Below are 16,623 nucleotides of genomic sequence, written 5' to 3' on the forward strand. Positions count from 1 at the left end.
CGTTCGATGGGTCAAAATTTCGAAACTTTTTTACAGTAAAAATAAATATTTGGGGGAGAAAATTTCAAGGGTGAAACTTCGCTCGAGTTGTTGACGACCCAATTTATTTACGGAGGCTTAAATGGATGATGTGGATACGTTCAACGTATTAATAAATTACTCCGTCGTGTGTTGCGTCTAACGGCTACTCTAAAACCGAAGGTAACGAATGTGATGAAGGAATTGCGGTACACCATATAAATAACATATATAAAGAATAATTGTGCTTTTATCACTTAATTAACGGTTTAATCTCAGAGCGTTAAACATAATAGTTTGCGAGGACATTGTTAACCACGATAGTCGATACCATATCGTAAAACAATTTCCTTTTAAAATGAGATTGTAAAAGCGAGAATAGTCAACGAGCGAAAGAAACTAGTCCCATAGGGAGAACCACCTGGTTAGCCGTCGCTGCGAGGGATGGAGTGCATGGATTATTTGGAAAATAGCCTGATGAGAGTGAATAGGCAAGGGCGGATTCATTCATGCATGTAAAAGGATGTAGCAAATCGCCTGAGAATGTGCTAAGAGTCGCCAGGGTATCGTGAAACGAGAGGACATTGTTAGAACCGCTTAAATCTTTAGTCGCATTGAGCGTGTTAACTTGGTATAATTACCACGCATTCATCGGCATCTGTCATTAACATTCACAATAAAATTATCGCTTTGAAACTTCACGTTTGGAAGAGATTTACAAACAAAATTTCTAGGATATTACAAAGAAGAAAAATGATATTGAACGTTGATATGCCTACGCTTGCGAAAATTGCATTTTTCTCCTCTCATGATTGAAGAATTCTATCGAAGAGCGTGTTAATCCGCGTCCGACTTCATACGGCGTCCTTTCGTATTTAACTTATTCTAAAACAATGAATATTTTGTGCTTCCCTAAAGTTACGTCGTTGTATCCAAGTTAATTAACTTTAACTTGGCTTCTCTCTTGCGAAGTACGATTCCGAGTGGCTACCGATTTCGCGGGCTGATAGCTGTTGGTGTTTCCCAATTACATTCTCGGAGCATCGGATTCCTGTGCAAACCGGATGAGATCTTATTGACAAAATAAACTAAGCCGAGACAGAGAGAGAAAGAAGAGAAATTTTATTCAGGAGCAAACGAAAGAAGCGTGCGAAGGTGAAATAATTGTAAGTGATTAATGTTAATTGCGTTAACCATCGTTTGGTATCGTTGAGTTGTGGGTAAACCAGAACAATTTTGGTCGTTATGTAATTTTAAAATATTTCATTTTAATTTGTATTTCGTACTACAAAGCAGTTGATTTTCAACTAATTTGTAGTTTGATAGCAAGTTATCTGATGGTCAAAGTCAAAAAGCAAGGCAAAATTTTCATCAGCTAATTTAACTTGCACATTATTAAATACGAAATACATGCACAAAATACGTAGGTTGTAGCGTGTAGTCAAACTATGTTATAAAACATCATTAATCATTTTGGTACCTATGTATAACAACAAAAATTGTAGAAAAGAATCTAGAAATTAAAAATGTGGGTATGTGCTTTTCTTTTTAATTTTTATTAAATTAAATAAGTATGGAAATAATTGTTAAGTAATTTTAGATTAGATGTTAGATAAAGTTTTAGTGTCCTTTTTTTATTATTCCAGGAACAGAATATTTTTTTATTAGCACATAAGGGGATGCGGATTTATAGGCGTATTATTCCTACATTTTACGTCCAACGAAAGTCACATTACTCGAAATGGATTTTGGCTCTATCTTATGGTAGTCGCTATTAATCACTTTTTCGACAAATGGATAGTCTTCGTTGTCGTAGATTTATGACACGATCGAAGTTCCATCGATGGTAATAATAATATGTAACTAACGTGACGTGTGGTACAATTCCAAGAAATGTCGATTCAACTATATGAAACATTTTTGAAGATTAGCATACGTAGGTTCCTAATAGATTTGATCGAAAAACTGAAATTTTAATGGTATAAATAACTAGTAAAAAATATTAACTCAAAAATGTAGATTCACTGATATGAAAAGACTGTATTAACTACTCTACACGTTTTTGTACAGATAAATGTGATAGATCAGAAATATGGTGTCAAGATTCTTTTGTACAAGTGTGACGATGACAATCTTTATATGATGAAATGAAGAGAAGTAAATGACGTTAGACGCTGTGACGTGTTGTTAAACAATCATCGATCTATCGATACGTCGAGGGATAATTAACAAGCTGGGGTGAGGATGTTAAACTTAGTTATAAAATTTTCTAATTAATTTTTTCGCAATTGTGGTCAATGGTTACGTGTCAATAGCCATGATTTCACTATATTTGAGACGATCAGATTCAATATTAGATTTTTCTTTTAATAATAAAAATTGAAATACGCTATACCCTTCGTGCCCACGTTCCACCAGATAATTATAAATTCTGCTACGATATATAAATTTATTAGAATAAAATAAACGTTAAAATCTCCCTATCGCATCGACTTCGGAAAAAAAGGAAGATATCTCAATTCGACGAGTATATTTCCATTCCCTTTCCTTTTTATGTATCTTCGTTGGTTTGTCCAAAACTGCTTGACCAATCGGGATGGTTTCCTTCGCATCTTGCGAGGTATGTTCTCCCGTTGGTCCCGTTAAAAACATTTTGTGGATCTGTTTATTTTCAAATATGCTTCCTACTCAATTTCATTACAGATCTGTTACAAATGCTTTCTGAGTTATAATTCTGGACGCAAGCAAATGGCGCGGCAACTGGGAAGCTTCTTTTTTAATTTACATGGACAAACCTTCAAAGATACTGGTGCTAAAATGTTACAATTAATAGACGGAACGTCTGCGACCGTTATAACGCAGATTGCACTCGTCCCTGCTTGTTTGCACGTCGTATATTTGCATAGGTGAATATTAACATCAACATCATTATGCGCATATACTTCATGAAGAATTATAGGATGGTAATATCTGTAACAAAGGTACACAGAAGTGCCTGAAACACGGAAAATAATAAATTTGTGAATTTTATACATTGGAGGCGTGATATCCTACTGCGAAAATTATGTAACATTTTGACACCATATAGTCGTCAGTTGTATTGCGACTAATTTCTATCGAAGTGTATACAAATAGGAAGTCATCAGAAATCTTGGAAAAGGAAAGGAAAAATCTAAAGGAAGGGAAGTACGCATCGAATTAGGGCAAGTAACTTTACGTTGTACGTTCGTCCGAACGTGTACACGGATTTAAAAAATCTACGTTCGCGCACACTTTATGTGTTCCACCGTTTGCTTTTAACGAATCTATATAAATATTCTCGACCTGTTTCGTCATCTGACGACCATTATTGTCCCTTCCACCCCTTTTGGCTCGCTGCCCACTAAGCCTTCCAAGTTTTGTCTTGCTAGCTGGCCGTCAATACTCAGGAGTAACGCGCGAAGTGTTCAACTTATAATATATGAAATATAAGGAAACATAAATGTTTCTCTCAACTGAATGTCTCTATCATCCCTTCCACGCCTCCTCGGTCGCTGGCCATTAAGCCTTCAAAGCTTTGTCTCGCTAGCTGGTCGCGAATTCCCAGAAGCATGACGCGTAGCATTCAATTTATAACGTAATATATGAAACATAAGGAAATATTAATGTTTTCTTATTTTAAAATACTAATGAAATATCATAATTTCACCCGGATTTAAAATATACCGTACCAACACAGCTAGACTGTTTCAAGCTCGATGCAGCTTTTGTGTTCTCGAAAAGTGCAAAGTAGCCGTCGGACTAATGCATCGAAAAGCGACCGTTTTTTTTTTTCAGACAAAACACGATATGCTTTCGTGCGAAAATATATAATACTAGTGCAGGTGCTCTCAGAAAAGAAGTAGTTTTGCAAATACGTAGTAATTTACTTAAATGCAGAAAAAGGAAATCTATACCTCTCTTTGTCTTTACTTTCTTCCTCTGCCAGTATTTATTTAGCATAAACTGATTCGTTATTACTATATATATATATAACATATATAACCAGTGTGTTAATTACGGTAATTAAATTAAATGTATCTAACCCTAACTATGAACTAACTAGTACCATTAATTACCACGAACATCGCTAAACTCATGTATCAAAAGTGCACTTCTCCAGGAATTTTGGCCATTTAATAGATAAAGACTGATTTCCTCCCTTAATCATTTGCTGAGTAAGTGAAACTTTGAAACTAATTTAGGATTTGAAGTCGAAGACATATATGATGAACGATGATGATGAATATTACTTTCGAGAATAATCGCAGCTGGTACTAACCGTATAAAAATAGTCATTTATCTCAGCGGCTAATTATTCGACAATGTTTCGACCAGCTGAACTGTTCGAATGCTATTTCGATTTACGAAATACCAAATAAAGAGGCGATTCTGGTCGCGCGATTGATCGAAAACGTGGTAAAATGTAAAATTGCTTTCAATTGAAAAATAGGAAATACGAGTTAACGTATCGTTGTAGTTCCGATATGAAAATCATCGATCGATTAATGTTGAAATTTAATCTGTGACACCGATCCTTTGATCTTCCTTGATAACACGTTTTCACAAGCATATATATCAAGTGAAGCATGATCTCTGCCAAATATCCGAACATAGGCGAATGATATTACTAGCGTACTACCTGTCAACGTGCACACGCTGATACGTTCAAGAATTCACGCTACGTTGGCTATGATCCCGCGCAATTAGTGGCAAGATTCGGTTTCGCGCGTGTTATCAAGGAGACATTCAGTCAAGTGTACCACATCCACGCTATCGATGACATTACCGGACAAACATTGGTCACAGGTGTTGCAAATTCAAAGGAAGACGGGAAACGATCGTTCGACGTCTAAATAAACGCGCCCCGGTATACGATAAATAACCGAAACAAAAGATACGACTTTCTTTCGTAGTTAAATCGAATTCTCGACTTTATCATCCGTTATTTACCGCTTGATTGAACATGTGATTTTGTTTAACGCGTGATTTCTCGGATTCTCCGCTCCCTTCACATCCTTACAAAAATTATGTTATAAATGAAATAAGACGTATTTACAGATTTTAGTAATTAAGGTACATGAGCATGAAGCATCGATTTTTAGATAATTACAAACCGTCCATAGAATACGCATTATCGTATTCTTTTATAATAGTAACTCTTCGTTATATTTTAACGAATATTATTACAACGTACAAATTTAAAATAACTTTGACTTTCGAGTTTTGGTACTCGCTCGCACAATAATTTTTACATTCAATTCTACTTTTATCTATTTCTACTTTCGTTTAACGTTCACTATTCGCTCTCCATTTCAGACATTTCGTTCATAAACTGAACAATAATCACGAGATTTCAATGAGACTACTGTTTGTACGACCGAATTCGAGGAGAACGTCTGTCTGTCAGACGTGACGCGAATAATTTAAAAAGCGGAGGAATCGCCGAGATCGAGGGAGAAGCTTTCCGATGACCTTAAAATGGCTCGGGAGAATCGTTCCTCCGTGTTAGCTTTGCAACAATGATATTGCTACCAGGTCGTTATCGTTTCTTTTCATCGGCTTTGTTCCAACGAAATGGATCCGGCTATTTCTGTCGGTACGTTACTTTAATTAAAAGACCTGGTCTTGAGTCATTCAACGATATTTCTGTTTAGCTGTAGGACTTCAGCGCGCCATAAAGACCAGATGAGAAAGAAATCAGATGGACGTACAGGATATTTTCAAACACGAGTACGGTGGATTGAAATTTCTCGAGGAAATGTAACTCTAAGTGAGAAAGTTCTAGTAAAAGCGTAGTTGTAAATAATTTCTGAAACGCAGAATTATAGCAAACATGCTATTTTTTCCGTTTAGAATGAGAAGTAAAGAAATTTTACTTAGAATCATATTTTCGTTGAGATGACATAGATCGTAGTTGACCATATGCTTGAAAATATCCTATGAAATAAAAAAAAGCAATGCATAATTTGTAAATGAAATGAGAGCGAATTTCAGTTATCTAAGAATAGTATTTTATTCAAACAAAATTGCCAATGCGTTAATACGTATCTCATACGTTGGATAATATTCCAAATGGAGGTTTATCGTTGTTTGTAACGCAATTAGCGTAATTATTAACACGAAACTAATAATTGAAACGCATCAGAAAGAATGAGAGTAAGTTCTATTAACATCTAAATAGTCCGTTGTCCGTTTAGACTATCGAGATCTGCTACTTTTTATCAAATTTAAGACGAAATCAAATGCTAAATGTTACGAATGACGAATTAACATTTCTTAGAACATTATCTTTCTTTTATTTTAATCGTAAAATAAGAGACCCCGTAGCAACGATGTTTGCGCGAAAAATTAGATCTTAGATCCTCAATGTATTTTCATATTTTCATCTCGCGAAATATCATCGTCAAAACGTTTAATCTAACAAATTTTCAATTTTTGTAAACTTACCAATTTGATGATCATAAAGGCAGATGATTTTCCTCTTTTGCCATGGCCGTGTCCCATTTCATTTCCCATTTCCACAGAGCATACAAACTATTTCAGAACCGTTACTTTACTTTCGCTCGTATAACGTATTCCAAAAAGTTTGCCAGCGAATTTTCGTCAAAACATCAGCGCAATAAAACGTGGAGCGAGCTAGAGTCTGCCAAAAACTGAAGAAAACTAATTTCGTCTCGAACAAAATCTATAAGCCGGGCTTCGCCACCCTCGTTCGAATTCCAATAACGTTTTATTGTCATCGACGTGCACAATCGATCGTACAACGAGTGAGATGGTCCGACTCTATCGCGCCAAGCGAATTCCGTGGCTTGCGACCGAAGTAACAAGCCATCTCCCTATCTGTCTTTGTCGAATTAACGAACTTCAGAGATCTTTCACGTTTGAGTGCGTTTAATCCAGGGGCCAGAGAAGCGAGTACTACGCTATGTATATCTGTGTTTGCGTATATGTGCATATATACAGAGGTAGGAACAAGGACCAGGGCGGCGTCAAATGAACAATTCAAGCGACATACGGCATGTCCCAACGTTCTAACCCATTCCGAAACCCGTCGGCCCATAATCTATCCTGAACCAAGCTGCACACAAGTTACCCCGTGCCAGAGCAATCTCCTTCGCCGCATAACCCGATAATTCTAATTATCCTAACAAGATCAATAATTTCTGGCGGCTTCTGAGCGCGCTGTCGTGACGCGTAATCGTTCTGTGAGATTTCTATCGATGCCTCTATCGCACGAACTGGAATTTCGCAGCGGAATTCCTCCTTTTCTCACAGAAGGAGTTCCTTTGTAAGAAACATGCATTGGAAATACGAAGCTAGATTATCTTGCCAAATTTTCTATTGTTCCAAATAGACGTAAACTGAGAGAAATTTTAGTAGAAAATTATATTATAATATGATGGATTTTCAGCTTTTATTTATTATACATGAAAGATCATCGATACGTAGTAACTGCTGTTCATGTTAATAACTGCTAAAATTTTCATAACTGATATCTAAAGGTTCCATGAATCATTTATGAAAATATCTCATGTATCTTTTTTCTTTTTTATATACATATATACGAGGTGTGTATATGATTTAACAGTTTTAGTTTTCATGAATATAAAACAGCCCGTATTGCTTGATGTTCTTTGCTTTCACGTATGAATAATACGTGTACACGACATTGTTTACTTCGTTGTAACAACATCGTATATTTAAAATATATTAAACATATAACTTTTATCAGGAAATAAAATAGGAAATACAACATGGCGTGCAATAAACATTGCTACAGTGTAATAAATTTGTAAAGTTTTTTACGTAAAGCTATACAGAGGTGATAACTGTAACAAATGTTTAATTTCATATTTGTTAAGTAAATATAATTATGAAATTAAAATTTTAAAGTTTCACTTATAATTAAGAATTTGTAGGAGCGCGCGCGACCGCAAATACGTAACGCTATAAAATATAAATTTCAATGAAAACAAACGTTAATTTCGCAAGAAAATCGCAACGAGGTTTATGCAGAAAGTTATTACCGCGCACATTTTATTTTACATCGAAGCGTCGTTCTATATGTTAATGTCGGTTAAAGCCGTAACTCTCACACCTAAATTATTATTAATCAGCGTTTCAATGTAATTTTATACTCACAGCCGAAAATGTCGACAACGCAACTACGAATGCCATTAAAAGTAAATTAAAGCAAGAAAAATGCATTCTCTGTATTTATTATATGTAATATATGTATGCAATTATCGGTTTAACCATCGCTTTAAATTAGAACATTCTACAATTTAAACATTCTAGAGCGTAATTACCTATGTCGTTAGGAACAATAAACTTCCTTTTTAAAGGGAATTTTTGTTTTACTTGGATACGACTTCTCGTTGTCGAGATATCTCCGTTTAAAGCGAATCATAATTCCAAATAATTCATTGTACGCCTCTCTCTCGCACAGTCGGACCTCTCGCTCGTATGCATTCACTGCCCTACCCTAAGCGTAGCACCTGTGCGCTGGTCAGCAATAGACGTTGGCCATTGCTTTTTTAGCAGTAGTAGTACTAGTACCACCACTATTTGGCTGAGATATGCGTATTTCCAAGAAAAAAGTAGGTCACGCCCAGAATTTCGACCGCCATTCAACATACCCATGCATTTGCGACGATTTAATAATACGAAATTATGTATCGTGGAAACTAATTAAGGTAAAGACTTGGAACAATATGCTTTTCGAAAATATCGTCTCTTGCATCAGTTAAAATAATCGGCTGTTTAATCTCTACAATATATTAATTTCGGTTTGAATTGGAAGTTTGTAATAAATTAGCCATTGTGTATTGTGGTACATAAAAGGCAGCTTTATTACGACATGTAAGTTTCATACGATGTACGCGTTTCTTGAAACGAAGGAAAGAGAAGCGGCAAAAATTCCTAGGCAATTAATTCAACTAATTTACTAACGTTTTATCGCGATTTACATAGCAAATGGATAGAATATGAATATTAATAGTAGAGAAATGTTTATCTACAATTACGTAATAAGCTTGCAAAATCTCACTATCGTTTTTCTAGAATTTATCGCTATTCGTCGTAGTTCTCAAACCAAATTGATTGCGATTACTTCGAATAGAAACACTGTTTCAAACAACATCGTATCGGTATCGATCTTCTAGAACCGATTGAGTCCAACGTCACCGAAAAACGAGGTCTTCTGGGACGAGTTCCCCGGATTAGTATGGTCGATGTAGATTCAGGGTAACACTGTGGTCTCGCAAGATCGTCATCCAGCCTCAGTCTTAACCGAAAGCACGCGTTGCATTAATGCACGTGAGAGAGCCGGTCAAGTGCATGCACCCACTATTGTGGTCATCCGAAGATAGATGCGGCAATCCGTTGCAGCTCGAACGATGGGCATTTACAGAGACCGATCCGATTGAGATATGTCTCTTTTTCCTATATGAATGTCAGCCATTTCCCGATAGCGACCGTAATATATGGAAATGCATTCAAAAGCTTCGTTCTTTCGAAAAATTTGAAATGTCTTTATTTAAAAAAAAAAAAAAATAGATATATATATACAAGATATTGTGCCATTGTATCGTTTTTACGATACTGGAATAATAAATTCATCATATTTTTGTTGTATCTACATAGCTCTGAAATTCTGGAAACTAATGAAATTTTTTAATTAAATAACACCGTGCACATGGTAAGGAGTGACGCAATAAATTTTTTGTTTGTAAACGACACGAGTTCAGACGAAATTAAATTTCACACGAACAATAATTTCTCTAGAAATCTCGGCTTTTTTGTACGTTTTAATCGAGCACAAGTGTTGTTGCAATTATATATTTCTCTACGTAAACTATATCAAGCCACGTTCAGGTTAACCGAGTTATCTGGATTTAAGCGAGTCGAATTCCTACACTCTGAAACTACCTTACCAACGTATTTTATTTCATTTGAAGTATTTTTTTACGTCATAATTAGTCGATTCATTTGCTTCAAGCACAGTATGTACTTAAATATAGAAAAGTTAGAACACAACTTTCACACTAGATATTAAAATTAATACTTTATGAAATTCTTCTCTCCCTCTTTCTCTCTCTCTCTCTCTTTCTCCAACAGAATATTTGTGGATTTCCAAACCACTAGCTGACTAGTTTTCAAGATCACGTTCTGCCGGAGGGACGAGTAAGCCCTCGAGAGGGATAGTAACATTGCTACTTGATCACTTCTAGGACCACATAATCCACAAACCCAAGTGCTAGTGCGCTTCGTAAATGTAGAAATATCGTCCAATGGAAAAAGTATTATGGCAAGTTCTCTCGCACGAATTCTTTCGCGAGTCTACTTTCATTGTTCCTTTCCACAGATTTTTACCTTGAGTTATTAAAAATCCCCTTAATCGTTCATCAAGTATGCTAAGAAGGAGTTTGACAAAATAATCGTTTCATACAAAATAATTTTGCACACTAATCGAGTAACAAAGTAATCATTTACTTTCTACGTTATCTTTAATAAGAGATTTCGCTTTATACTTGTCACGAAGCATATTATACTTTGAACGGATTAAAATTAGATAATCCCAAGGGGTGCATTACATTTTCCACACCGAGGAGCTGTTTCTCCTGATAACACGTGCTAATGACACGATTTGAAATTGTATATTACAATTATATTACAATGAGTCATAGTAACCCGAGCTATGCTGTGTAACGCAGACATTATTTCGAGTGTTTGGAAAAAGGACTCGTTCCGTTGCCTGCTTAAGCGTTAGTTTATATCTCCTTAAACGTATCACGGTAAATAAAATTATGTAAAAGACTACATTTGAAATGCATCAAAAGCATCGGTTTTGTTTTATAAAACTCGATATGAAAAATTTCTGCAGAAAGAATTAGTTTAGTTCAAAGTGTGCTTACCTAGGAATTTCTTTATATTAAAAGTACAATTACGTTCTCCGCTCGTTACACAGGGATACGTTTAATTCAAACTTTATGAAAGTCGTTTGATACTCTGCCGAAGTTTGGTTACAAGAACGTGGTATGCGAACTTATAATATTCTTCCTTATAATCATCCGCCTTCAGGTTCGATCGTTTTCTCGTAAAGTTTTTCGACGCATTCTACGAAAAGAGGAAAACACCTGAGACCAGAAGTTTTCTAATACTTTAAAAGAAAACGATTTACTCGTCAATCGCGATCTTGAAGCTTAAAATAAAACAACGAAACGAACTTTTCTATTTGGCAATCGACAAATTAAGTCGCGAATAAATATCGAAGCGAAATTTATTTCAGTTCGTGTTTCTCATTTATTTCGTGTTTACTTGTGTCTGATTTTTTATACGCAGATCAACACGAGAAAATACTTTAGACACGCCTACCACCCTCCTGAAAGGATCGTCCTGCGTGAATGTAAAATCACGGTTAATCGATCGTTCACTTGTAAACGGGGGTGTATGTAATAATTATGTAAATATCCATTTACAAAATTGCGTAGATTTAATCGAGATTCCTTTATTTTTAGTCTCGATCTTGCTCGATAAAGTATTTATTAGAAATTTTCTCTTTATCTCCAAGAGTGATTTGTGCTCTTTTAAGAAATGCGTTCATGCATAAGGGTAAGCGTAAAGTAGAAAACACGAAGACACTCCGAACAAATCTCGTATATTGTTAGCAGCGTTCTTTTCCCTTCTTCTTCGATGGGTCTTCTTTGACTAGTCCTGCGTGTGCTCGGAGAAGAATCAAGAAGGGATTGAGATTCTAAAGTAAGACAGGGATTATACTATACTTTGTTAAATGTTGCTACCTACGCTGCCATGATTACAGAAGGATCTTGTATACGACGTTTAAGGCTTACGACGTTTACTAGTAAATTGAAAATCGACTTTCAGAAAATATCCTTGGACAAGGAAATTTGAGACACACGATGCAGATGAATGTAACGAGACTAGCGGAAAATAAAATCTGCGATATAAAATTTAGCGAGACAGCTTTCATCAGGGCTGTAGCGAAGCAATTTCGCTCGATGATGAGGAGAAAAGAAGTAATTATGATGAATGTGAAATGATCTTTCACGAAAACGTATATTGCAGTTAAGTGACATCGAATAATAGATGCATCTTGGAAAATCGCAGCTAAAGACGAATTTCAAATGCGGAATTCGGCTAAAAACTTTCTCCGTACCGCCTATTATTAAAACGTCGATTTCATAAAATTAACATAAATGAATATGCGAATGAACAATTCATATATTCATATAAATTGTACGGCAAACTTGTCAGTGTAAGTCATGAAAATGATCAATCACCAAATTCTTTACGCGTTGATTTTCAAAAGTTTGTGAAATATGGAAACTCTTTTTCGTTACTCGTTTTATACGAAAAATATCATCTATCTTCTCCATCGCAATACACAAAACTATCATGCAGCACAGTCATGCACGAAGCTCATAAATCACATGACGAAACTATGTATCTTTTGATTTCGAAGAATATTAAGAAATCCCTGTTATTGCGATATTAATCCCATTTGTCGATAAAAATTAATAAGGGGCTGTATCGAGGTACGTTAAAGGAATAATCGAAAGAAATCGAGGTCAGAAGTTATGTGAATTGCGAACGAAAGATTACGAGAGAAACTTGAAGAGCTATTGGAGCTATCGTAAAGATTCCTACCTTTGCATATTTTATACAAAAAGGAAACGAGACTATTCGATAAAAATTTATGTGAAAAAGTTATACTTAACAAGATTTCGTTATTTGACCGTCGTTCTAATCCTCTAACGCGTCAGTAAGATAAAAACTAATTCCGAGAAAGACAAAACGAGATAAATCTGGACCACCGTACCACTGGATAGGCTTCTAATATCTCGAATTATATTTCGAATTATATTTCGAAAGGTTAAAGTCCTTCGATGATTCTCGAGGAATAAAAACCGGATACCAAAAAAGGGAAGAAGAAGAAAGAGGGAAAAAGAAACAAAAGCGAGGGAAAAAAGCGAAAGCGATCCTTTAATCTCCGAAAGCGTAGAACTCCTTGCGGAAGCTCCAGCTGGCAGCAAATAGAAAGCACTCGGTGAGCCGTTGAGACGAAATTTTATTTCACCGGGGAACGCCGAAAGAGCGTTCGTTACGCCCCGTTTCCATGACTCACAGGAAGCCGTCGAATCGCCGGGAAAAGGAACTTGAAAATCTCCAAGCAGACACGACGCGTCTCCCCGCCGCGCCCACGCAAACGGGCAAGGCGAACTTTCACCCTCTGAATTCCTCGTTTGTGCAATTCAGCCGCGTAATCTAATGAGCAAACGTCGAGACTCGGCCGTCCGGACCCGGAAATTGAAGTATACATTATAGAACACCGCGTTTTCTATGCAGCTTGCACACCGCCGTCATAAAACCAGGTCGCGCATTCCTCGAAAGTCGCTGCGCTTAAAATATACACAACTACCGGCCGCAGTTCACTCTTAGCTCTTTGCTTCTGTCCGCTCCCTTTGCCCGGCTTAGTAATGCCGCGGTTTTCATTTTGACGCCGCGCACCGGCTCAATCTGATGTTAAACTCGCCGCAATTTACCGGCCGAGCACGCATTGATTCTGCACTTCGTAATTCATCCAATTTGTCGGAGTACATTTAACGAGGGAACGCTGACCTAGAGAGATGGGTGTGTAGCTTTTTATTCGAACCGATATAGGCGATAGATGTTGTGCGGTATCGTGTAACGTAATAAATGACGCTATGGGGTATGTTATGTCCTGCAGAAACCTCTGAAGGTGCTGCAGTTGGTCTAGTAAAAAATTTAACATTGATGGCTTACATTAGCGTTGGATCTCAACCTTCACCAATTTTTGAATTCTTAGAGGAATGGTCTATGGGAAATTTAGAAGAAATTGCACCAAGTGCAATAGCTGATGCAACAAAACTATTCGTAAATGGTTGTTGGGTTGGTATTCACAGAGACCCAGATCAATTAATGGCTACTTTACATAAATTAAGAAGACAAATGGACATTATATAAGAAATATCTATGATAAGAGATATTAGAGACCGTGAAATCAGAATATATACAGATGCAGGAAGAATCAGTAGGCCTTTAGTAATTGTTAAAGGACAAACCTTACTATTAAAGAAAAGACATATTGACATGTTAAAAGAAAGAGATTACAATAATGATGGCTGGCAAGAATTAGTTGGTAGCGGAGTTGTTGAATATATTGATACTTTAGAAGAAGAAACTGTTATGATTGCAATGTCTCCTGAAGATTTGAGACAAGAAAAGGAATATGCTTATTGTACAACATATACATATTGTGAAATTCATCCAGCAACGATTTTGGGAGTGTGTGCCTCTATTATTCCATTCCCTGATCACAATCAAAGTCCAAGAAATACTTATCAAAATGCAAAATGGGTAAACAAGCTATGGGAGTATATATTACAATAAATAACGCATGATCTCGCGTGATTTGCGTTTTCATCCTGCTACGTTCCTCTGGGTTATTTCCCGATTCAATTGTGTTCTTTGATCGCTGAGACTTTTTTTTTAAGTTTAAAGGACGTTTGAAGAAATAGTTGTAATTCTCCGTCTTCACCTTGTTTAAGTTTCCCTTAGAACGTTAAGCTTCCGTGTTTATTGAAACGTGAGCGAGATTAGATCGCAACAGTTCGAAGACCGTAGGGAGACCAAAGTAGTATTAGGGACGTATAGTCAGCCATAAATATCTCTCGCATAGAGTAGACAGAGCGCAACCGAAAGTATACGCCGTTACTCGTAAAGTTAATAGGTAACTCGCAAGGAATCTTCCTTTACGGAAAACTTACATGCTAAGAAGCATCCAAACATCCAATCGAGGTAACCTGTTTGTTCAGTCATTTCAACCTCGATATTGTCGCGTTATTTTTCATTACATTCCGCTTAAATTCGTTCCTCCCTGTGGAGCAAACAAAAACGCACAAAGGGGATGTTTAGACAATTTACATTTAAAGTGCTTCATCCAACGTTACGACGGTATATTCAAGGAACGATGACAATTATCCAAGCTCTTTGAAGCGTCTTGTCGTTAGACCGTAATTCACTAGTACCGATTTCCGTTATTCTAGAGCTCTTGGCAAATTTATCTCCTTGAACACGGTGCTTTGTAGATTACTTTTGCGCGTGCCTGCAGACTAGTTATTTTGTGAGTCATTCTTCAGCCACGGAGACAACGACGAAAGCAAAGGAAGATGAAAGTTATTACGGTTTCATGCGAACAGTTCGACAAATTCAATTACGAAGCTTACGGTCGATACTCGTTGTTTCTTCGTGGAATTTGACTTGGCCATGCTCGAGCTGGTTCCGCGTTAAGCCTTTTATACAGATCGCTGGAAGAAGGATATCTCCACGAATAATTAATTTTCCACCTAACGAGGATTAATTAATTTTACCGATTTCATGCCCCAACGAAGTTCTCGTGACTTTTCGTGCTTCATTATCCTCGCTAGACTATGGAAAATTGATATTCTTCCTAGCTGGAGTTGTCCCAGATAACGGATTTTCAATTTTGGCAGGATTCAATTTTAGTGATTTCTTTAAATAAATTATAACGTACGTTGGCCGTTGTAAATTTCTATTTACAAGTTATAACGTGGATTGATTTTCCATTGGAGTTAATTAAATTCATATATTATCACGTTGACATTGTTTGAACGATCTAGATTGTTATTTGATATTTGATTCGTGTTTGGATAATCGATAGATCAGGGAATGAATTATTAACGTTCACGAAATATTATATATCTGTGCAAAAAGTTGCACTGAACAATTCATCGAAAACGCATCGTATGCATTTTTTAAAGCACCTTCAATGGATACAACATATTTACGACATAATTCTGTTCGACCATTTACACCAAATAATTTTGCAAATAACAACTTTGTGAGAAAAGTTGATTAGTTTAATTATTGAAACCTAACCAATTAAAGTAAATTACCAAGAAAAGGAAAAGTAGCAACGTCCATACTCAGAATCAAATCATATAAAAATTACTCATTCCCGCAGATTGAGAATTTAGAACCCACCTGCGCAGACTGTAATTAGATAATTACAGTACAACTGCTACTTTTCTTTGCCCAAAGAAGAAAGTTCCAATCAGATGATTTGATAAATGTACATACAAGATGTTTACGTATGAAATATACCAGCGGAGATGGGCTGTATGTAGCTGATAATCAAAGCTCGTCCATTTACGATAATTGTTCATTGTTTCAGGAATGGATGGACTACAACCTTCAATGGAACGAGTCCGAGTACGGTGGCGTGAAGGACCTTCGAATTACACCGAACAAGCTTTGGAAGCCAGACATTCTCATGTACAACAGGTAACAGAATCTTGTTGCATTTGCATAGGTAATTTGGTCTCGCACGATAAATCGATCGGCAAACCTAATTATCGCGCGTGACAAAGTAAAACCCCAATGAATGCCTGCTCGTTAAAAACGTATTCGGTTACTTCCGCGAACGAAAACTCGATCGACGAGCCGTTAAATTTATTTCATTAAAGTATTCGCGGTTGGTCAAAGTATCCACGGAATAAAAATGAAACGCGAAGAAAGAAA

General features: G+C 36.4%; 1 protein-coding gene across 4 annotated transcripts in view; it reads left to right on the plus strand.

The window, feature by feature from the left end:
- The window catches only part of LOC126868934 (neuronal acetylcholine receptor subunit alpha-7), a 268,344-nt gene that overhangs the window by 114,898 nt on the left and 136,823 nt on the right, over positions 1–16,623 (plus strand). For all 4 annotated transcript variants that reach the window (XM_050624949.1, XM_050624946.1, XM_050624947.1 and 1 more), the window contains exon 5: positions 16,277–16,386. In XM_050624949.1, coding sequence (XP_050480906.1) covers positions 16,277–16,386 — 110 coding nt within the window. The remainder of the gene's footprint in view (positions 1–16,276; positions 16,387–16,623) is intronic.

This window comes from Bombus huntii, chromosome 8 (genome assembly GCF_024542735.1).
Source record: "Bombus huntii isolate Logan2020A chromosome 8, iyBomHunt1.1, whole genome shotgun sequence".
NCBI lineage: Eukaryota > Metazoa > Arthropoda > Insecta > Hymenoptera > Apidae > Bombus > Bombus huntii.